This window comes from Lathamus discolor, chromosome 5, assembly GCF_037157495.1.
Source record: "Lathamus discolor isolate bLatDis1 chromosome 5, bLatDis1.hap1, whole genome shotgun sequence".
Lineage (NCBI taxonomy): Eukaryota > Metazoa > Chordata > Aves > Psittaciformes > Psittacidae > Lathamus > Lathamus discolor.
The window spans coordinates 112,518,612-112,543,271 of record NC_088888.1 but is presented as its reverse complement, the minus strand read 5'-3'; the positions used below and the strand labels follow the sequence as shown (position 1 = coordinate 112,543,271).

At 38.5% G+C, this 24,660-nt stretch overlaps 1 protein-coding gene across 6 annotated transcripts in view; it reads right to left on the bottom strand.

Annotated features, from left to right (window-relative positions):
• MAP4K3 (mitogen-activated protein kinase kinase kinase kinase 3) overlaps positions 1 to 24,660 on the bottom strand; it is an 81,418-nt gene that overhangs the window by 25,912 nt on the left and 30,846 nt on the right. For 2 of the 6 annotated variants that reach the window (XM_065682109.1, XM_065682105.1), the window contains 8 exons: positions 19,476 to 19,551; positions 17,897 to 17,955; positions 15,253 to 15,315; positions 7,420 to 7,478; positions 6,293 to 6,331; positions 5,958 to 6,011; positions 1,763 to 1,805; positions 828 to 990 (listed from right to left, as the gene is read on the bottom strand). In XM_065682109.1, the coding sequence (XP_065538181.1) occupies positions 828 to 990; positions 1,763 to 1,805; positions 5,958 to 6,011; positions 6,293 to 6,331; positions 7,420 to 7,478; positions 15,253 to 15,315; positions 17,897 to 17,955; positions 19,476 to 19,551 (556 nt within the window). The remainder of the gene's footprint in view (positions 1 to 827; positions 991 to 1,762; positions 1,806 to 5,957; positions 6,012 to 6,292; positions 6,332 to 7,419; positions 7,479 to 15,252; positions 15,316 to 17,896; positions 17,956 to 19,475; positions 19,552 to 24,660) is intronic. The other 4 variants (XM_065682110.1, XM_065682107.1, XM_065682106.1 and 1 more) reach the window with 3 other exon arrangements.

Below are 24,660 nucleotides of genomic sequence, written 5' to 3'. Positions count from 1 at the left end.
TCAGTCCATGGCTTTTGGCAATTAACATAACTCTAACGTGGACACAGAAAGGGATGCAGTCACAGTTACGAGGAAAACGCTATTTAATATATCTAAAGTAAAACTTGGCTAAAGCTGCAAATTATTGAGCCTTTATAAATAGCCTCAAGACATTTCTTAGCACTAGATGCTTAAGCATTACAGTCAAACCTGTAACACATCAACTGCAGTACTAAATATATAGCAAGGAAGAGCTAGCAAGGTATCAAGTAAGATTCAGACATTAAGTTTGCTTAAAACAAGCCAGTTCAGAACAACTCTTAGAGCATCAGACTTTAACACACATAAAATGAACTGCCTGAGCAAACAGTAAACACAATTCCCTCCTGTCCTACCCAACCCAGTTCATTGTAAACAAATGCAGACTTTGAAAGCAAAACTCTATTATTGATGTGTCAAATGACAACCTCAGCTGACACACAGAGCCAGAATCTGAAACCTACAAGCAGGAAAACTTTTTTATTCCCTGTGACAACCACAATACTCTACATTATAAGCATGTTGCTTAGAAAAGCAATTGTGTCACCAACGGTGTCAGCAGGAATGGTATCGATGACTTTACTAGAAGATACATTTGACTCTCAAGTCAAATTGAGTTCAAGCATGCTTGCTTTGTGTATCTTGGCTTTTGTGCATTTTTTTTACTTGCCCCCCACAGAAAAATTACCACATTACTGTAATTTTGCATATGCACACCTATGTACACATAGGTGAGGATGCAGAAAGAAAATAAGGTAAGAAGATTATTTATGAAATTTTTGTATACTTCTTGCTGTCACTTTTATTACCTAAAACATTAGATTTCTGTGGAGGTAACCGAGGAGGTGGTGGCCTGGGTGGAACCTGAGATGCAGATTTTGCTGGACTCTCCGATGTTGGACATCTCTTGATTGTTCCTTGGTTATCGTTTTCAGAAGAATGAGTTTCTTGGGGGATAAAGATGGATTTAGGCTAAAAAAGACATAGTAATAATAAAAACATAATGAAAAAAAATATTCATTCAACGCACCCAAGCTCCTTCTCACTGACAAAAAAGTCACATGCAATATTTGGGTCCTCAAATTTTCACAAGTAAATTGGTAAAGCAACATGTTCTGCCATGCAAATGTTTCAAAAACAAACCAGAAGGAAACACACAGCAATAAGGAAAACCTTGTTATCAACAAAGGACAAATTAAAAATCATTATATTCAAGTCATGCATTAAATAATTACTGGCCATGTGGAAATGTCACTGTTTATGAATAAAGATAACCAAACCAGACATTTAAGTAGAAACTAGGGGGCGTAAAGAATCCAAAACAAAGAATGTACCCACAAAGGGCAACATTGTTTAGAAGCCTGCTGCTCTAATGCTGCTTGCAAAGCCCTTCTGAGTTGTGCAAAGATAGTGCAGGAGGGTAAGTAAGCAAACCTGCAATTTTTGGCTGAGGAACTAACAGCCAGACAAAAGAAATATGGTTCTTTTTATATTTGTTCACATTACGGTAACTTCAGTGTAAAAAAGATTCACTTACTCTTCAAGTGACAGCATGCAAAACCTAATCTGCTCCAGGCATGCCCCTGAAGATCACCATTCAGACAGCAAAAGTTAGCAAGCAGATGCTTTACTCAGCAGCAATTCAGTCATGGCTCAAGTGAGAGAACTATCAATACAGTAATTTAGATACTACTTCTTTATATGTAGTGCCCTATTATTTGGCAACAAAATCCCTCTCACTTACCTTTGGTGGTAAAGGAGGTGGCACTTTAGGTTTCATAGTAGCACTACAAAGAAAAGAAACAACACAGGTTGCTATCCAGTGCAGCTCCTTGAGCCTTATACTGTGGTGTTCAAGATAACACAATTTTATAAAAAAACAGGGTTTTATAAGTGACATACAATTAAACACCATTAACTTGCCATCAGCACTATTATATCCAAATAACTGCACCACAAATACTTTCAAACATTTTGTTATTGCTGTGCATACCACAGATACTATCTGAATAAAACTATCACAGATCGTCCCTAGAGAGCACAAAGCAACATGATCTGCTGAAGATGAACATACTTGCGGGGAAAAAAAGTAGGGAGATGCAGAGCAAACCTGATATTTACTCTGCTGAGAGAAGAAAGAATCAGGATTATCAGTGAGCTTTTCTAAAGGGCCATCTATAGGTATATAAGGCAAAGGGGAGTTGCAAGAAAACTGACGAATATCATTTCCAACTTCATCAGAACAGCTTTATACATGAACGCAAAATCCACGTACAATGGACAGTTATCCCACTGTCCGGGTTTGGGGGGGTGTGTGTGTGTGTGTGTGTGTGTGTGTGTGTGTGTATGTGTGTCTTCTTCCATGAGTTTATTTTTTTTTAGAGAAATTTTGCAAAAGACAACTTTTTTAATGCAAGAACAATTCAACAGCTTGGCTTAGCAGTACAAGGTATCAGCAGGAAAACAAGAAAACTGAAGCATCAGGATTATCCTTCCTCTACGGGTTCTGTGTTTTAGAACATAGAATATGCCTCATTTAATAAAAAATAAAAAATAAAATAAAAAAAAATCCTAAATTTCTCAATGTTGGGTTTTCAAAAACTCTTACACTGCCCTGTTTCCTAATCTTTTGGGACAGAAAATTATTTCAATTGAATACATTAGGCATACAGCTGCAAAAACTTGACATGCTTCTTGATATTCTTGCACAATATTTCCCTTATTTCTAAATTATGTTCCAAAGCATAGGAAAAGTATCCAACTAGTAAGATATCTACTTGTTTACAGAGGAACAACTTGTCTCCTTTGCTTAATTCTTTTCAGGAGGAGTTTCTGTCCTGGCATCTTATCAGTGTCATCCACTTCAGCTGCTGTAATGGTGGAAATTATCTTCTCTCCGTAACACTGGGACCAAGCTTAAGTCCTCGGTTGTGTGCATCCAAGATCCAGTTGTATTTTCTTTCATATTCTTCCCTGCATCTCTGACAGCCATAGCAGTGTTATTGGGCAGCCAAATGTGTAAAAAAAAAAGGAAAAAAAGCCAACAATTTGGCATAAATGTAACAGATGTTTGTACAATGGAGTATGCCCTGCTTTCAACAGCAAGGTTTATGTGCAGTTTGTCACCACTGATCACGCAGAGCACTGCCCCAGTAATTTCTGCTTTCTTAGCTTCCATAACCAGGAAGTTCAAGCACCATCAGCTTTGCTGCACAGGAAAGAAAAAAAATATCAAAACAACAAGGATTATTAAAAGGAGAGAATTTTATATTGGTCCCTGAAGCATGTGGATTCTCTGCTACGAATCACACAGCTTCACACAGTGAAGAGTCATGCAGTGGCATCAGTTTGGACTGGAGGGCATACAGCAGCTTCATTGTTTTTGTTCTGGATCTGACAGATGTCACATGTGGTCTTCAACTGCAGTACCATCTCACAGAATATAAATAGAACAAAAGCCTTGCATCTTCAGTGGATTCCAGAAGAAGATATCCAAGACCAAGCTGATGAACCAACAGACTGCAACAGATATTTGGGCTCAAGCAGATACCAAGAAGAAAGGCACAGGTGCAGAATCTGTCTGATCCAAGGTTGAGGCATTGTAGGGTTGCCCCTGTGCTTACAGGAAAATGCACTGCCCTCTCTGTAGGACAAGAATATCTAGGATGAAATACAGAAGAACCCAAAAACACCAGGACTTTTTGGAAGACCTCTGGTGCCTGTCCTTAAGGTCAGATGAATTAGAACCTCTCCAGAAGCTATCAGTTTTTTTCCTGCTTAACATGAAAAAGAAAACCCACAAAACACCACAGTGACAGAAGCAGCTAAAGCCAATACTGTTGAAAATTCTGATGAAGCTCGCGCAAGGAACAAGGATCTCAAAGCACTGGACAAATAAATCAATGGAAGCACCTGAAGACACCAAGGATCAAGAAGTTCCAAGCCCTAGAACATTACTGATGTTGATGATACTGCAAGCAAGAAGCTGGGGCATGGGGAATCAAGCAAAAATGAACGAACAGAGAGATATACATCCAGAGATTAGTATGGACAGAAGAACCAAGCTGACACGGTTTGAAGCAGTGCAGATACCCAGAGCATCTTCACTGGAGGCCATCAAAGAGGAGCTGGAAGTATGCAGCTATAGGGGACCGTTACATCCTACGGTGTGGAAGCCCGAGTTATAACCACCAAGGTCTATCCAGCCTAGGAACAAAGCAGGTTCGTAGCTTGGTCCAAATGCAGGGGAGCAAATCAATGAGTAGCATCATAGAATCATAGAATAGTTAGGGTTGGAAAGGACCTCAAGATCATCTAGTTCCAACCACCCTGCCATGGGCAGGGACACCTCACACTAAACCATCCCACACAAGGCTTCATTCAACCTGGCCTTGAACACCACCAGGGATGGAGCACTCACAACCTCCCTGGGCAACAGATTCCAGTGCCTCACCACCCTAACAGGAAAGAATTTCCTCCTTATATCCAATCTAAATTTCCTCTGTTTAAGTTTTAACCCGTTACCCCTTGTCCTGTCACTACAGTCCCTGACGAAGAGTCCCTCCCCAGCATCCCTATAGGCCCCCTTCAGATACTGGAAGGCTGCTATCAGGTCTCCACACAGCCTTCTCTTCTCCAGGCTGAACAGCCCCAACTTCCTCAGCCTGTCTTCATACGGGAGGTGCTCCAGTCCCTTGATCATCCTCGTGGCCCTCCTCTGGACTTGTTCCAGCAGTTCCATGTCCTTTTTATGTTGAGGACACCAGAACTGCACTCAAAAACAAGACATGGGAGCTTCGTATTATCGATGAACTGCACCATCATGCCTGTAAACAACTGCTTCATAATGAAATATGAAGAACTTCTTGAGGAATTAGGAAGAGAATGAAGCCTGCTAGAAACTGACTGAAAATCATTTTTGCTTCTATAAATATACTTCTGTCAAACAGCAAACATACTTGTGTTTTGAGAAGATGATTATTAAACAATGCAAGTTTAACATACTTGTAACCTAGGTGATATCAGACAGTATCAGTAGCTTTGCCTTCCTTGAAGGGGGCTGTCCCTCATGCTCACTACAGTGATAAAAACTACTGCCTTTGCTATAAAAGAACAGCAGTAAAATAACTCAAGGGAAAAAAAGAGTTATTGGTTCTCTGTAGGAGACAGATGCCAGCAACAGATAACGCATGTTTTACAGCTTTCCGGTATGAAGCAATGGCTTTCAAAGTTATCCGTTAACAGAAAGTAAACAAGAACTCTGTCTCAACAGCATCTTTCTTTTTTGTCTTTACATCAGATTTATTTAGGAATGTAGATTTCCACATACTGGCTGCAAATTTTAAATTGTTTCAGCTCTCATGTGCAATCAAAATGAGCCCAATACTTATACTTAGTATAAGCACAATTAATTTAACACATGGCAATTGATACTGCCTTTGTAGTCATGTAAACCTTGCTCTGTGGTAAGGGAGCCAGCTCTATTACAAAATCAAGCACCCACACAAGCATCCTCCTAGCTGAGATTGTAGACAGAAAAAACTCAGTCATCTAGAGAAGACAGTTACATATGCATTCTATGTATTTTTAATGAGCTTTATTTTAATATACTAGTTATAAAGATGACACCAGCATGGGGATCAGAGGGATCAGGTCTCAATGTATACCAAGATTTTGTTCAATAATAAGAAAAGGACAGCTGTATCAAGTGAGGAACAGATTGCTTCCCCCTGATTTATCACAAGTTTATCAGCAGAACAAGAAAACATTCAGTGATGTAATCTAGGAACAACATTAAATGCCTATCTTTAAAAATGCTGAAGATGAAGCATCCTGAACTATTAGGGACAAAGCAATTCAACTTAGAACAAACAAACATTCATCTATTCAAGAATCGGCTTTTATACATATAAAATTTTTTACAAGAAAAAAGGACTTACTGTTTAGCATCATCATCTGCATCATCATCATCTTCTAAATGTGCCACATGTCCCCTAAGAAAATGAACAAGGTAAGATGGCTGAGTTGTACCAAAGTCACTTGGCTACTGTGAAAAATTCTGAATTCAAAGGCTGCTACCTCTTTTACAGAATTCAACTTTTAGCTTTTTATCATTATTCTTTAAAGCACAGCTGCAATCCAAACAACTAAGCCTCTTCTATATCCTCTCAGCAAGCACAGGCACAAACAAGAACTAGTTGTGACAGACATAAGAAATCAACACACAAATGACTCTGAAACACACAAGAGGGGGAAAAAAAAAAAATAGAATTACCGCTGATGCAGTTCTTCTTCAACTGATTTTAAGAGACTCCTTCAGCATTAAATAAGAATAAGAACATAGTTTAATTGTGGCACACAAACTTAAATTACCAAAAGTCAGGGCAAATGCCCCTATGATTCTATCAGTAAATAGTCCAAAGCATGATATTTCAGCTGGCTTTTAGAACATACATCAAACATCCACACACAAATGAACATAGCTACTTTAAATTATGTTTTTACATAACACATTTTCATATGCATTTATTAATATATTGCTATTAACAACAGTTCCTTGGATTGTAGAATATGGACAGTCTCAAATTGATCCCACCTAAAACAAACCCACACTATCCAAGAAAATCATCTTTAAAAAAAGAAAAAAAAAATCAGACTGACAACAGGATTAAGCTACTATTGGCATAAATTATTCTTTCCTAGTTATTTTTATAACATTCTGAACTCTTCATTTCTGTGTCTTTGAAAATGCAGACAGGAAGGAATAGCAGGCAAAACACAGGGATGAAAAACAACAAGATTTCGGAAGATACCAGTATCCATATTTTCCTCAACTAAAACACTGCATGCAAGCATCATGTTCCATGCTTAGATTTTCTATATTTTTAAATTATGATTTAATGTAACAAAGCAAAGCTGGGCATCCTAATTCTGACATGCATAAATGTAATTAAGAAGTTGGGTTGAAAAGAAAAATTACATGGAAAATTATTTCATATGATTAATATAACAAAATTATTAAATGTCTGAACACAAAGTTAAAGGACTTTGCTGAGGGAGGTAAGTTTTATTTTTTAAAGCATCTATAATTGAATGTTCCTAGTGCCCTACAACACAAAGAAGAGCACAAAGCCATGTCAAAGAGCAACACTGGTAGTTCATAGATGGGGTGAAATTGTACTCTGTGGGACCTACCATGCAGAACATTTTGTTAACAAGTAGGCCAAGATAACAAATGGCTCTTAAAGGGAAGTTTACAGCACCATAGAGACAATATGGTCAACACAGCCTCTAAAAAGTACTATAACATCCATTTCAGCTAATGTATTTAATACATTTGTGATTTTTGCATTAAAATAGTCTTTCATGAATTAAAGAAAGAAAATTATATTCTTTACTCACTTATTTCCACCCAAGAAGTAGTCACACTGAGGACCATGACCATATTCTAGCTGTAGATCCTACAAATATGAGAGAATCAATCTTTTAAGATAAACAGCATCAAACATACACAGTGTCATGCTGCTGTTACCCCCCCTCTACCACACCTGAGCTACCAAACAAGCTCGTCGTTTTGGCCTTCCCATCCCTAACACCACTCTCAGGCGCATCACACCAAAGAATCTCCTCTCTGCCAGTTTGCTGCTTCTCTAATTCCTTTTAAAACTCTGACCTTAGCCCCTTTCTTGGACACAGATCCTCTGCTCAGTGTCACTTGCAAAAAAGGAAACAAAGCAACTACATAAAAAATACAACGACAACACAGCTACAGGTTGGGCAGAGAAAAGATTCAGAGCAGCCCCATGGAGAAGGACTTGGGGGTGTTGGTTTGTTGGTTGACGAGAAAATGAACATGAGCCAGCTTCAGTGTGCGCTCGCAGCCCAGAAAGCCAACCGTATCCTGGGCTGCATCAAAAGGAGCGTGACCAACAGGCCAAAGGAAGTGATCCTGCCCCTCTGCTATGCTCTTGTGAGACCTCACCTGGAGTATTGTGCACAGTTCTGGTGTCCTCAACATAAAAAGGACATGGAACTGCTGGAACAAGTCCAGAGGAGGGCCACGAGGATGATCAGGGGACTGGAGCACCTCCCGTATGAAAACAGGCTGAGAAAGTTGGGTCTGTTCAGCCTGGAGAAGAGAAGGCTGCGTGGAGACCTGATAGCAGCCTTCCAGTACCTGAAGGGGGCCTATAGGGATGCTGGGGAGGGACTCTTCATCAGGAAATGTAGTGACAGGACAAGGGGTAATGGGTTAAAACTTAAACAGGGGAAGTTTAGATTGGATATAAGGAAGATGTTCTTTCCTGTTAGGGTGGTGAGGCACTGGAATGGGTTGCCCAGGGAAGTTGTGAATGCTTCATCCCCAGCAGTGTTCAAGGCCAGGTTGGGCAGAGCCTTGGGTGGCATGGTTTAGTGTGAGGTGTCCCTGCCCATGGCAGGGGGGTTGGAACTAGATGATCTTGAGGTCCTTTCCAACCCTAACTGTTCCATGATTCTATGATTCTGACAAAACCACAGGAAAAAACTCCACAACAAACCCTGAACCAAACATAAAGGACTTTGTGATCTACCAGACCCTGTAGAGAACTCTGCCATCCCTCATTGGCACATTGTAGTATTCATTTTAGATGTGGAGTAGCTCTGGAAGGGAGCCTGAAATGCCTTTAGCACATGGGGGCGTTAAATAAGCAGAGAGGACAGTAAAAGTGGTTTTTATAGCTCTAGTTATAGCAGTATGTATTTTAAGGATAAATTATATATGCTCTCATGTATACTTTAGGATCACCTTTTGTATAAAAAAATAGAAATGCAGTACCAACAGCAAAGTCAAGCACTCAAGCAATCATGGAGCATGGGCTACTTAAAGAAGTGGCAATTCAACAGATACCATACGGCACACAAATTTAATGCATTAATGGAAATACAGGGACCATACTGAAGCACCATCAAATCTGCATCTGCCAGAAGGATACTGCTATGATTAAAGAGTTCGGGTTTTTTTCAGGTGGATCACAAAAGGAAAAATCTGGGCATAAATCTGCTCCCAAAATACTGAGTATACTCACAAGGAGAAATGAATTACTGAGCAACTAAGTTAGTGATAATGAAGCAACACTGCTCCTTTCCAGGAAACATTCTGAAGGCCTCCAACATCTTCTGTTGAAGAGGCCTCTTTCAGCTGCAGCCCATATCAAAAGTATGCTGTACTTCAGAAAGATGCCCAGATACCCAAGCTATAGGAGTTGGGTTAGATGACAACTACTCACGGAGCCTTTTAAAAGGGCATTTCTTAAAAACAGAGGAAAATTCTCACACTAGATTTGCCAGTGCCCCAAGCTGATGAAGCAGAAACCACCGCAGCTTTCAGTTCCAGACGAAAGGGCAACCACTTTAACACAAAGCCATGTGTATTGTTTTCCGCTCAGCAAGGAGTTCTGGGTTGTTTACTGCATCCTCAATTCTGCTCTGTAAAGCTAAGTAGTAGTTTCCACATGGGTGTTTCTACCACAGCTGTCAGTAGCATTTCATCGCTTCAGTGACTTTCCACATTTTTCCAAGACAAATGAGATTGTGGAAAAAAACTGTCTGTAACTGGTAATTACTTGATGTAAAAGAACACACAGATCAGAGGGTTGAATAAAAATTGCAAAGGCAAACCCCATGCTGGCATTTCCTGAACCATAGAGACCAACTTTTCAATCCTTGTACCAACTTTATTAAACATCTGTCTTCCAGAATAAAACAACCTCCCTTCCCCATCCACTTCTATGGGTCTGACTTACAAGGATGACCCGACTTTCTCTCTAGACATCTGTCAGTGGAGCTAGAAAGTTAGGTGACAGAAAAGAACAGCTTGCAAGTGATGTGCTGGTAGTGAAGAAAGCTCACTCCTCCCCAGGAACATGTGCAGGGCTCTGAGAGGTAGCAGGTGGCAGGGGTCAGCCCTCAGTCATGGATATTTTTGATCCCTCCTGCTATCCTTATCTCTCTTCATCACAGTTCATCCTCCTCCTATGCCCCAAACAAGTTCTCTACTCCTGCTCCAAACAAGTCTCCTTCCCTCAAGAAGGCAATCTGCAGCTTCAGTCTCTATCACCCCCATATCTGTCACCTTATGCAATTAACTCTCTTCTGCAGGTACTCACCACCACAAAGAAACACAAATTTAACTTTCTTTACTGTAAGTACTTGTATTACTTCTACGCAACCTCAAAAACTTCCACATGTAAGCACAGGTATTTTGAGGATTCAGGCTTTAGACCAGAAAACAAGACTGGAATCATAAGATGTCATCAGACTCACAAACAAGGAGTTTAAACAGGTTTTGTGTAGGAGGACACCCCAACAAAGACTGAGAGTCTGTTGAGAAAAATTATCCCCCATCAGAATAACTAAATCTGAGATTTTCACCTTCAAGCAACAAGGTTTATATGTTCTATGTGCTGCAAAATCACATTAATCAAAGTGAGAAATGAAGATCTTACACTGGGCAAAGCCTAAAATGTCTGTATGTTTTCATCTGCACACTGTGCAATGTACGTCTATATATACTGTATAACAGTGACAAAAAAATAATAGGAGAAAATAAGAAACCTTTCACAAAATGTAAAGAGCCTTCATCTGTCAGGTTTTTTATGCCTTACTGGGATTTTCTTCATGAAAAATGACATCTGCCAGGATTACTCAAATGCTTTAAAAGAACAAAAGCTTTGTTTTGATTCAATTTGCTACTGTGCTGCTTATTAGCATTTATTTGAGTATGATTCTAAGTGGGTATGATTTTTTTTTTTTTTGCCTTAAGTAGATTGTTAGTGTTCTTCAAAGTCCTTTAAATACTGCTGGTTTTCACTCCAAATGTGGTGAAGTAATCCATTGCTAGGGAAATTCCTTCTACTCCAAATATATCCATATAATTTTATAAATCTTCTAGCTACATATTTGGTACAAAACCCATCACTAAATACTGCATGCATCCTGCAAAGCCTCCAGTGTGCTGTTATACTTCATCAAAACAACCAATAAAACTAGTTTTTTTTAAAGCCAAAAATAAAGGTATTTTTCAACGAAACAGAAATCTTACCAGTTATGGATTCCCACTGGGAAGAACAGATTAACATTAATTACTAAATGATGCAACAACTGGCTTAAAAGAAAGCTGTTACCTGACCTGCATACCTAAAGTAACCCAACAACTTTATGAACCTACATTAATATTTAACATACATACAATGCTGATGAGTTAACTAAAACACTTTAGATGAGACAACACCAAGACCGAACAAATCTGAGTGACTAGACAGATATTTGCCAAGAGAATCTCAAGATTACAGCCAGTCAGAATGAGGTCAGTAAATCTTGGTGTTAAATTGAAGATGCAACCCAGATTATTCACTTTCAGCCTAAGGTTATCAATGGCCTATTCCTGAACCAGCACAAGTATGTACATGACAGTGCTATTTGCTGGCAATGATCACTTTGGAAAAAAAGTAATACAGAGAATTACCAGTTCTTCTCAACAAGCTGGGTAACATTAAATGAAGAACTCGTGTAGAAAGGCAAATCACACCTTCAGATAAACCATATGTGCAAAGCAATCAATGACTAAAAACAGCATAAAGATTTTCTCAAAGACAAATCTGGCGGCAAGGCCATGCCATGAAACAAATTCCCCAGGAATGATCAAATCTCCACCACCTTCTGCAGTGGAAGTTTCAAAAACTGCTTTTTCTGCAGAATTTTATGAGGAATTGTTACTGTACTTTTGACAGTCTTATGCTTCTAAGTTGCTCTGTAGGGCTGAGCTGTACTCAAAGTCTACTTTTAGGTATTCTGTCCTTAAAAAAAAAAAAAGAAAAAAAAACCCCAAAAAAAAACAAAAAAAACCAACCCAAAGCTGAATGTATACAGTGAACGAGCAATTCACAGCCACTTCCTAGATTTGCTGTTCCCGACATCTTGTGAGAAACAAGATCATTTAAAGTGACAAAATTAAGACTTTAAAAGCAGAAACTGCTGAGGAAGTAACTCTGAATTTCAAAGAATATAAATCACCTTTGGACTACTAACATAGCAAACAAGAAGGCACGTACACATCTCTATTTCTCCGTAAAATGATTAAACCATTCCTAACAGACTGCTTTATAAAGGAGGATGTAATATTAGGCTCTTTTTAAAATGAACCTAATGCATATGCTATACTTTTCGTGTCTTTATTTCAATTAAAGGCGCATTCTTGAGTTTCTTTGGATAGCCTGATGCATCAGAAATAGCAAGTTACATGTTTATTTTTTTTAAATACAATATTTGCTAAATATAATTCTTCCCTAATGACTGACAGGTTTTACTGTATGTTACTGCTACACAAACACTGTTCCCCTCTTCCTTTCAGGTTTGGTTTGAGGATTTTTTTTCCCCTCAAGTTTTTCATTATATCAATTCTCTATGCATTTTGTCTATTAATGTCTACCCGGCACAAACAGCACTATTTCATACCCATATATTGGAACACTAAATAATTAGATATGGTAAGGCATCAATGCAATAGGCAACTGCATACAACATTTTTAAACTGCCCCCTAGCAATAAAATTGAACATCTCATTTTCTCAATTACTTTTAAAAGGAAGAAAATACCCAAAACATACAGGGAAAGAAAGTATAAGCAAAACCCATATCCCAACCCTTAAGTGCTTTTCCCCCATTTCCAATTATTTTCTTCTGATCATAAGAACCATGCATCACTTTATTACCTAAATGTGAATAAAGTATGAAGATTCTCTCTGAAATTCAGCATTGACAGCTAACTTAACTCCAGAAATACACTGCAACTAAGTAGGACACAAGTCTTTATGGCTTTTAACAAAGCAACAAAATACATATGCATGCGTGGTGAGAAGAAAAATTACTTAAACTGAAGAAAAATTACTTAAACCAAAGAAAAAGGCTACTGGGAAAAGTACTCTATCATTTATGTCAGCCTCCAATCTTTTCCTACCACTGTTTTAGTTCTTCTGCCACAAGTAATTCATTAACACAGAACAGCTATGCTGAAACATTTTTGCATTCCTAAAACTAATCGTTACCAAAAACTATTACACATTATTAAACCCAGAACATATTTATAACCTGAAACAAAAAACAACCATAACCAAATAGGACCAAATGTATAAATACATCTGACAAACAACAGTGTAGATTGCACTATAACTGCAAACCTCGTACTGAATCCTTTACTAAAATGAATGCTAAATTCATAACTGAACTGTAGGTCGGAACCTGAGACACCAAATCCAAGTTCCGTTCAACTCCTCTGTCACTTTCCAAAACTGTAAAATTCAACACTTTTCACTGGGTGCTGAACATGCCAAGCTAAATTAAATAAAATCCAATGCACAAAGATTTAATTTTTCCCCTACTACAAGTTAAAAAGTCACTGGCTATAGTGTTAAAAAAGTCAGTGAGCATGACGCAGACTAGAACCAGGTGTAATGCATCCAAGGTGCTGAGGTAGCTGGCCAACATTATCATGATACCACTCTTAACATCCAAAAAGAAAAAAGTAGCCTGCCAGCCGGAGGAACCTCAACAAGCCACAGGAGTAGGCAACACAACCCCATAAAGTTTAACGCAGCCAAGTGAAAAAGTCCTGCAGCTAGGACAGACCAACCACATATACAAGAGAAAGTTTGTTTAGTATTGTCCTGGTCCACAACAGAAGAATGAATCAACTACTAAATGTTTCTTCTAATTTTCAGAAGGATTAGATTTTACTGGAAGAATCTTACAGTGAAGCATTAACACCAAATCAGAATTATCTTCTTTGATTCACAATGAGCACTTGTAGTTGTGAAGAAAGCACTGAAACACAGGAAGTGCTGTAGGTTGGCTTTAAAAACACGCTCATGATCATGTACGGTACAAGCTTTATCAAAGTAATAATTTTTCAAGAGTGTACTGAACAGAAGAATGCACAAAGGCAAAAGAGTGCACACAAAAGAGTGTACTGGGGCAAAAGAAAGATGGAAAAGGACAATCCAGTTAGGAGACGTGTTCGCATTTATCTCTTGGACCCACAGATATTAAGCTAGCAAGATTATGTGACACCATGGAAAGTAACCTGAAAAAGATTATAAGAACTGTTAAACTCAGAAGAAGAAACCAAAAGCAAACCAAACTGAATAATCATAACCACACTTCCAATGCCAGAGCAACTGCACAGGATGGAGGTGATCCCATTGCATACAGAGAAATCTAAGCTATGGAGCTCAAAACAATTTGTGAAACATTTGTATAATCAAGCAATACAGGAAATTCCTTTCAAGAATGGGGAAGACAATGTAAGCTGTCAGTAACTATGGTATTGGCAGATTCAACTCACACCAAGCCAAATGATGCCAAAACAAACAAAAAGTCCACAACAAATCACAAACAAAAGACATTCCTCAAACAAACCAGTTTTTCATTTCCCCCTCAGTAAACTTATATTACATCTCAAAAAAATCAAGCAAGTTTGCAGAATAATGCCTGTGATCTCGTACAGAATGTTTCTTTCTTTCCCCCAACAGCAGACAAAGATGTTCAAGATTTAAAAGCATTACTTTTCTAACTACACCATGCCTAAAGAGCAGAGAAATAAGAAGACTCGCTTTCTAGAATAATTTCTACCCCTCAATGATAACAACCAAATGTTTTAGCAGTGCAGTAAGAGAAAATTTGGTACGTGTATCAGACTACAAATGATGCCAAATACCATTGAGAACACTTAAGACTCCACTTTATTTATATTAAATGTATATTCCTTCTGTAATATAATTACCATCTGGAGAAACTGGACACATTTATATAATTTTATAGTCTTTCATGAGACTATTTAAAGGAATTACCAGACAAAAATATGATGAGAATGTTTCTTCTGTTTTTAATCACCCTCAAAAAAATTAACAAGTTATGCATCGTGAGGCAGTTAAACAAAGAACTTAGAATGAGTGCATAATACTGAGCTCCTTCTATAAGTGGTTCAACTAAACATAAACACGGGTTAAGAACTTTCAATACTACACATACTAAAAATTCCTTCCCACATTACAGAAACACATATATACACTAATCCTTACATTGAATGGCTTATACACAGGTGAAAACACCGATACAACAACACAACAAAACATGAGCTTTGAAAAAGGAAAACAAAGACAAAACTAACACTGACAAAGTAAGTCATAAATTGAAAAAATACCAGGTTAGATCTTGCAGTGTAGTATACTTCTTCTGAATTGTCGAAAAAATCGCTACTGTCAAGCTGTTCATTAGATAGAGATCAAGAAACTCAAGTTATTTATATTGTGACTGAAAGCCATGCATACACATAAAGGGAAATTTTCTTGCTAAGAAGTTATTAGTTGAAACTCAAATCATGTTTAAGATAGTTGTGCAAATGAGGGTAAAACACAGCTACAAGTGTGGGAACACTACCAAACATCAACAAATCACACCAAAACAATGAATTACTGTTCATCACCTGAGCTGTGGTAATGAGTGAGAAGCTGCCTCAGTAAAAGGCAAGTACGTACCAGTTCAACATTTCAGTGAACCACCAACAATAACTCATCATGCTGCAGTGGTCCAGTCCTTTGGGTTTGCACTCATACCCATGAGTAAATAAGCATAAAGTTTAAGCATGCTTTAGCGAGACAAAAGGAAAAGGGTCAGACCTGCTTTAATGAAAAGGAATCCGCACTGTTATTGCTGGAGGAACAGATGTGCAGCTTGTGTTCCTGCTTCCATTTAAAAGACTTTCTCTCCCAGAGCATGTAGTGTTACAAGCTCACCCTCAGCCCGCTTTGTACTAAGGCTCTTTGCTAGACCATCTCATTTTCATTTGACATACCAATTTAAATTGCCCACTGGTTCTCTATTTAATGACAAAATACACTTTTTCTTTGCCCTACAAACCCAGTATTATCATTTTCAAAATCAAAGTTCAATTTTATCTGGAAAGGACTTATCAGGTCTGCATGCTTCATTCTAGTATGAGCAGTGGAGCAGTTAATTTCCCTCTTCAACAAGACTGAAACAAGCAGTTATAGGTCTTCCTTATAGGCAGAGATGAGGCAAGTTCTTTGGACAGCTTTCAAGTATGCAAACTGACAAGAATGCACAATACTAAAAGACTTCCTTTTCAGCTGCATTAATCTGGACCATTCAAGAGCTCCCAAGATTCCAAAGTGCAAAGGTTCTGATTACTAATGCACAAGGTAGGAAAAGGCTCCATTCCTCCTTTCTGACAACACCTGCCAGAGAAGTGCTCTTAAAAGTTGTACCAAAATCTCTCTCCCAAGTTCAGCAACTCAGCTTCCTGAAGTGCAATGAAAACACCCCTCTGCCCCATGAAATTGTCCCCTAAATGGTTTGTATAGTCAGTGACTGATAAAACAAGAAATGGAAAAAGTATTTTTAAAACTTTAGCTTCTCTGTTATCACCTTTTTGCAATTGTGATTATGTTTAAGTATAAATAAATAAAATTCTTAAGGAGCAAAAGCATTATAATTTGAACTATACAATGCTACGGTAGTACCCGCTTCATAATCTAAACAATGCAACAGGGAAGCAAAGCCAAGATAACTTGGACTCAGTTCAGAAAACATTTTGAATTAACCAATGAGTTTATGGTAAAAATACTGACTTCATTACCACATTTAATAAACACTTGTATAACCAGGGCTCACAAATGTTGTTGTTACGCAGTTTTGTCAAGGTCTAAATTACATATCCAAAATAACTGCTTAAGTTTTACATGTGATTTGGTAAGCTATTCTTTTCCATCCCCAATAGGTACCAGAAACTGCAGACTACCCGTCCAGTCAGTTGGTTGCTGAGGCAGAGCAAGATTATATACAACCTCATACACAAGATCCAGCTGACCCACTACCAAAGGACTAGGCACTGGGAATGAGATTTTTGTACAACTACAGATCAAAACAAGGAAATCTGTCAGAAGTCCTGTGTAGTTTGTAGACCATAAAAGAGGAAGTACATTCCTAGGTACACACCCTTCCCAAAACCAACTCAGAGCAAAGACAATGCCCCTCCCACCTATGTACTAAGCCAATTTAACACCTGCCTTAGGAAAACAAAGATAACACAGAAGTCTGAAGGAAGCAAGCAAAGGAGTGTCCTTTTTATGAAGGAACGTGAAGAAGCTGCCCATGTGCACAAATGTGAAAAGCAACAGACACCATACAAAAGTGGAAGCTTTCTGTCTGTGAGACAACACAGACACCTTTTCTCTCTCTGATCGAGTTCTCATGCCCCTTGTACTGATGGGTGCATAGGATGGAAACACTGGCAATACACCAAAACAGAACACAGCAACTGCCAGGCTCAGCATGACTCAGGTGTGATGCAGGGCCACAAAAAGGTTGGTTGTGTGGAGAAAATAAGAATTCCACCAAAATCAATTTTTTTTAATAGCATTATGCATATCTTTCCCAGACCCTCAATTTCATTATTTCCATTATCAGTCACTGTCAATATATGCATAAGGGAGAGAAACATTTAAGTACACACAGCAATTCTACAATTAAAGTAACTCCATAAATAAAGGGAATAATAGACATGACAATGAGGTATAAAGCATAGAGGAAATCCACAAGACAAGGGGCTGTTGCTTATCACATAAATCACACCTGTCAGAACCCACAAATAAGGGGTCTTGCTGCATATAGTGTAATGGCACCAAAAAATTTAAGACCCATATGTTATGACATTGCTACCAATCTTAGTAGCACTAAGGAAGTATGCTATATAGCTCTGAGTTCTCCTCCACATATATTTGCAGCAAATAATGTACAGAGTATAGCCCATGTTTCTTGTTACTCACAAATTCATGATGTGGCTCTGTCTCTTTCCTCAAGGGTGGATCAAATTTTACTTGACCAACTAAAGAGGAGAAAAGGAAAACAAGAATTTAAGTTGGACTATAATCAGGCAAAAGCTACTCATTAGAAGGATCAGGAAAACCATTCAGCAAAGAGAGCAGTGAAGTGCCCACTTTAGAGGAGCAGTACAGCTGTAAATTTGTCCTGGGTTCAGCAGCAGCAGTTATTTTTCTCCTTCTTAGTAGCTAGTGCAGTGCTGTGTTTTGTTGGGGGGTTTCTTGAGGTTTTTTTTTTGGCCTGGGAGCAGTGCTGATAACACCGATGTTTTTAGTTGCTGCTCAAATATTTGGTCTGCCCAAGGACTTTCTGAGCCTCATGGTCTGCCAGGGAGGAGGGGAAGCTGGGAGGAAGCAGAGACAGGACACCTGACCCAAGCTAGCCAAAGAGGTATTCCATACCACAGCACGTCATGCCCAGGATGTAACGGGGAGTTACCCAGAAGGGCTAGAGGACTGCAGGGTTGGATGAGGTATCGGTCGGTGCTTGGCTGGGGCGAGTTATTGGTTGGCTGGTGTTATTGGTTGTATTCTTTCCTCTTGTTATTTCCTTTATCATTATTATTATTGGTGGTAGCAGTAGTGGTTTGTGTTATACCTTAGTTCCTAAACTGTTCTTATCTCAACCCGTGGGAGCTGCATTCTTTTCAATTCTCCTCTCTGTCCCTCCGGGTGTAGGGGGAGGGCAAGAAGAGGGGGAGTGAGAGAGCGACTGTGTGATTTATGGATGACTTTTGTTTAAACCATGACAAAATTATAGGGGAAAAAAAAAAATCCAAAACCAAAAAACCCATCCACTGTGTGAATTCACTCCCAGATGTCTTCTGGGAGATTCACCCAGAAGCCCACATCCTGGAGTGAATTCCCAGTGCTTCCGGGTGAATACCCAAGCACTAAAGAGCCTTGAATGAAGTTTGGAGAGAGGTAATCACATCTTGTAGGACAGTTCTTTAACACTCTTCCCCTAAACTTTAGCTTAAGAAGAGATAACTAAAGCTCCAAATATTAAATAAATCAAGTATTACTTTAATTCAAGCAAAAGAATAAACACAATTCAGGGAGTGGAGTCTGCCCTTAACAGCCAGTGATAACATCCTCCCTGATTTCTACATGCCTGTTTCTATCAGAAAAGCAAAAAGTACAACAAAATATTAAATTAAGGACATAAAACCTCCTCTGCCATTCTGTTACCCAGCAGAATGTGGCATCACTCTGAAAATCCTTGCTGGAGTGGCACATGAAGCTACACCAATCGTCAGAACTCAGGCTGCATCCTTTCAACTAAGATGAAGCAACAGTGAGGCTTGCTGAAGTGCTGATAAAGGGCGCGTTCAAATATTATACACTAAGATTTCTTCTGCATAGTATTTAGAACCTATACCCACAAGTGAAACAGCATACGGTTTTGTTTTCTTACACATCACTAAAAATGTTCCTGTGTGTGTGAGATACCTAGAATACAAACTGAAATAAGTGAATATTAAGGATTCTCTTTAAAGTATTTAATGTTGTCAAATACACTTACAGTTTATTTCAGAGCGTGTCTTCTCTTCTCTCACATTTCTACTTGTTGAGTGAATTCTATGAGGCACTACAAGAGGCTAGAAGAGAAAAATAAAACACTTCAATACCAAAACACACTCACTTGAAACTCAGTATTGTGTGCATAGTTTTCAGCAGGTTTCTTTAGCACAGTATCAGAAAAAGAAAGAAAGAAATCAAGCAGGACCAAAACAAAACAAAACAAACAAAAAAAAAAATTTCATGTGTGTATTTATACACTAAAATTATAATTATTTGGAGACAATTTATCTGTAGACTAACTTCAAGATAAGGGTTTTTCAAACACTGGATTTGAGTAAATAAAGACAATGTTGGCCAGCACTGGTTTTTGCTCAGATATTTCCTTTTTGCCCCATTCACTTTAAGGATATTGGTAGTGTCCAAAATAAGCAGTAAGACTAAATCTGACTTACAGGGAGTGTTTCATTCATTCAGATATCCCAATCATTTTCCCAGCTTCTAACCTGAACTGATTCCTAAGAAGTCATCATTTTAAGTAGATGATAAACTATCCTGAGGTTTTCAGAGCTGAATAGAAGGGAGTATTCCTGGTACTCCTGTGCTGTGTGACAAGAACAATGCCTGCATTTCTACAAATTCACCTTCATATTTACGTTCCACTTCTATTTTTGCCCCCTGGATTTCCATTTACTTCTCTACAGAATGAAGTGCCATGAATTTTAAGACTTGGCTTTCATTTCTTTGCCCCTGCTGAATTTTCTCTCTTCTTTCCACATCCACTACTGCAGGTTCTCTTAGTAACTGTAACTTAAGGTTTCTTAATGATAGTACAAGACCATCTGACTTCTGCATATAATCAGGCCGCAAAATTAGCAACATAAATCATAACTGTGTGCTTTTTCAGTATGTCCTCTACAATGAAATCTTACTCTTTAGAAGAAAGTTCATTCTCCATGATGTTAGGCCAAGTAATGTCTGAAAACCATGTCTGTTATGCTTGTGTTGAGTATGTGGCAGCAAAACAACTTTTAATTAAAGCAATCTGACATAATAGTGTCAGAAATTTGCTGTGCTGGTATGTTAGCTTTGCTTTTGTATATACTAACTGTAATCTCCACACATGGCAAATTCTGACTATGAAGTGATGACAGAGTTAGAGAACTTCAACTGCTGTACTATCACGAAGAGTCACAAATAGCTTAGGAACTCTGTTTATCCCTGAAATATTATCTGAAAGCATTATTTCCCTTCTCCCCTTTCATCACACACTACTTCCCTGCTTTATATTATGATCCAACACATATTTACAGTGTTTCACCTCCCATTTGTTTACTTTGGTCTTACTTGAAACTGGAGAGACAGACTGTGGGTATGTATTTTCTCATTATGGACTGATGTATATCAAGGGCAGTTTTTAATTTCTTGTAACTTACGGCAATCCTCCCCTTCCTCAGTTCTGGTTTGTCTGCTGTATGTTCTTTCAAGCTTTAAAAACAGTTTGCGGTAGCTCATGATGCATGTCAAGGTTTGATCTGTTTTCTACTTCAGTATTTCAAATACTCTTAAATGTTAAAAGATGTAATCTTTTGTCAAGAGGCACTGCACACTTGCACATGATGCTTGAGCATCTGTAATGCCAGCACCAGGAGCCCAACTGCAGTAGGGGTAGTAGGTATTTTTGCCTTAGCAGCAATATCGTGAGAGCTCCTTGCATCCTGCCACAGATGTTCCTATTACACAACAGGCAGAGCCTGCTCTCTCATCACTTTCTCCTTGTCCACAGAATTACTGGAAGGAGTCACATCTTCATCTCTCAGTCACGAGAAGAGTCCTCAAGTCACCTTGAAAGGTCTACACTGACAACAGACTAATACAAACAGCTGACATCTGAGCTGTGCAAGAGGACAAAGGAATGTAGGATAACTCCCTGACATTAAAATTGTGCCCAAATGGCGTATTTATCACGATACGTATCTCAGGACCATCTTATCCCCAGAACATGCTAAGGATAAAACATGCACACTTTACTCTTTGCAAGCTTTTCTGCTATCACATCCATCATGAGAATCACTGTCACAGAAATGTGAACAGTCAGCTGTCAACATCCAAAGGTTTATTATTAAGGGAGTGAAAGCAGAGCCCCAGATGGATATCCTGTCTTTAACTAAATGGAAAACCAAATGAAGTCCTCCATGAGTTGGGGTAGAGAAAAATATTCAAAATGTCAGTTACAGATACTGCTACCAAATGAACAATGACTGTATCTAGGGGAGACCTTTCTGATGACACCCAAATAATCTGATCACTTGTTTTTAGTTTTGTTATTAAACAATCCACATTTTTCCAAGTTTTTTAAAGATGTAGTGTGGCACTCTTCAAAGAGGTGGCAAATTCACATCTTAATTTCTGCCTCACCCACATGACTGCAGACTATCCAAGCAGTAACAGACAGCATCCCCTAAAAACAGCATAGGCCAGGTGAAGAACTGTCACCACAGTGGACAGTAGACTTGCTTTCAAGGACCACCAATAGCCAGAAAAGCTGTACAGTCTCTAAAAAAAAAACCCCAAAAAACAACGAACCCACCATCCCAAATAACCAAAACTCCAAACAAACTGGGAAGCATGTCTGAAGCTCAAGATTCTCACCGTATTGTCTGTACCATGTTATGTTGTACTATGATTTGTTGCTTTCAATTTTTGATAAACGCATCCAGGTGATTGCTGCAAGTACAGGAGTGGTCAGTCCTCAAGTTTAGATTAATGGTTCCAGCTACCTCTCTAATTGAAGCAAGCATGCATGTGTATATGTATATGTGTATATATATATATATATATATATATATATATATATATATACACACATTTATATATAAAAATAAATGGAGCATCCACACTTCTTATTCCTTTCCCTTCGGTTTATTATAGGAAACACCACAATGTCAAAAACTGTTCTACCTATGGCAGGATTCTTCCTCTGAAATTCAGACCTTGCTCAAGACACATCAAATAATTCATTATCACCTGCTTTATTCAGAGGTGGGTTCTAGACTTGCTTATTACAAATAAAATGTTTTCCCAAGTGTCATTATCAATCTTGTTTTTCAGGTGGATTAAATGCCGTAATGAAAATCTGGCAATATGGTTGGAGGAGAAATGAGAAGAGACACCTAAGTTGCCTAGCCAATGAAAATGACCCATCATCACAGGTAACTATGCTCAAAGCTCACTGGTGAGCTCAAAGATGTGTGATGAACAATGGAGTATCATTATGCCTAGTACAGAAGCTTGCAAACACAGCAAAAAAACCCTCAGCAACATAAAATAAAGAACAAATGAACTGAAAAATACGTATCAAAAGACAAGTGCTTGTCCTCTGCACTTAGCAAGTCTAGCTCACTGATAAATGATGGAAATATGCACTCTCTGATCACTGCTACAGGGTTGTTTTCATTTTCTCCCCAGAAATAACATATCAATAAAACAGGTACTGAAATGAAGGGTACATACAGGAAGGAACAGAGATTCTCCACCTCAGTGGCTCAAAATAAAGATCAAGATTCTAACTGCAAAGATCTATCAGTGACATGGGGGAATGGCACATCAGGGTTTCAGTACAATTTCCATGAAAGCACAGAAGACTCTGATCCGAGCAGCTCACTCACAGGAAACACACTGAAAGCTGAAGTGAAACAGAGTGAAACACACTGAAGCCACCCTTCTTCTTACAACAGCTCATGAAAGCTTTGGTTTTCTGGTTTCTACAGAAATACCACTTTAACAGCTCCCAGAGCTTTCAATCGCCCTGGAAAGGGAACTGAAGGACACCTAATCCTTGGAGCTTATGATGAGAAAATCCAAGCTCCCCAGTGCTATTGGGATTCAGACACCTTTCTCTTAATGCTGACATAAAAATCAACCACATTGTTTTCTTGTGTGTTTAACTTCCCTAAATATTTCAACAGAAAAATTTATGAAGTGTGCTCCACTATTTGCAATTGCTTTTAAAATCCTTATTCATTCAATCATTACTCATGCATCCAAACCTTATGCCTTCCTCTCCTTTCCTCCCATTCAGGAAGTACGTAAGCATTGCACTCTACAATACAAAAAAGATCTATTTCACTTGCTCTTCTTTCTACATTTACTTACTTCAGCTTCTAAGGAAAAAACACTTGATCACAGAATCATAGAATTGTTTGGGCTGGAAGAGACCTTAAAGCTCATCCAGTTCCAATCCCCTGCCATGGGCAGGGACACTTTCCACTAGACCAGGTTACTGCAAGCCCCATCCAACCTGGCTTTGAACACTGCCAGAGATGGGCAGCCACAGCTTCTCTGGGCAACCTATGCCAGTGCCTCATCACCCTCATTTCAATGCCTTTCAAAGGCATTGATGCATGTCAACTTCTCACTGCTGTTCGAGTGGATATAAGCTCATTTAACTTGTAAAATCTTAAATTATCTCACAGTAGCTGCTTATTTTAAGCTTCTTTTCACTTGAAGGCATTTTTAGACTAGTTTATCCATATGAAAAATAAAACACAAGCATGCAATTAATGAATCAATGTCATTTGTGTCAAAAGGATTAGTTTTTACCCAAAAGACATTATCAGTTAGGGAACTGTAAACATTTGGAAAGACTTCATTAACATACGCTTCAGTACAAAGACAGGATGAAGTAACAGAGTATCTATCTGTCTTCTCTTATTTATGAAACAGTTCAGTCCTGTACTGTTTATCATCTTACATAAGTATGCTATTTTTTTTCTTGGCTGTTAAAGCAGAAAATCAGAAACTCTTCCTTTACCACCACCAAAAGGAATCAAGTTTCAGATTATCCCAAGATGGAAAAGAATCTGCAAGAAGCACACAGCAAACCATTTTAGAAGAATAACTACAGGACCATTCTCCTCATAAGAGAGTAAATTAGGACTAAAAGAACAAGTTTTACAGATGTAAAAATTATTTTTACAAATGCTTTCTTTGCAGATGAAAAACAATTTGCAGATGGAAACAGTTCCACAAAGAAACAGAAAACAGAATGCATGACAGAACCCAGGACTTGAGTAGTCGTTCGTATTTACTGTTGCAAAATTGTTGAAGGACACCAGTAAACAACATTTAAAGTGTTTATATCTCTCTCTTTGAGCTTCTCTCCCCCAAATATAACGAATTTTGGTGAG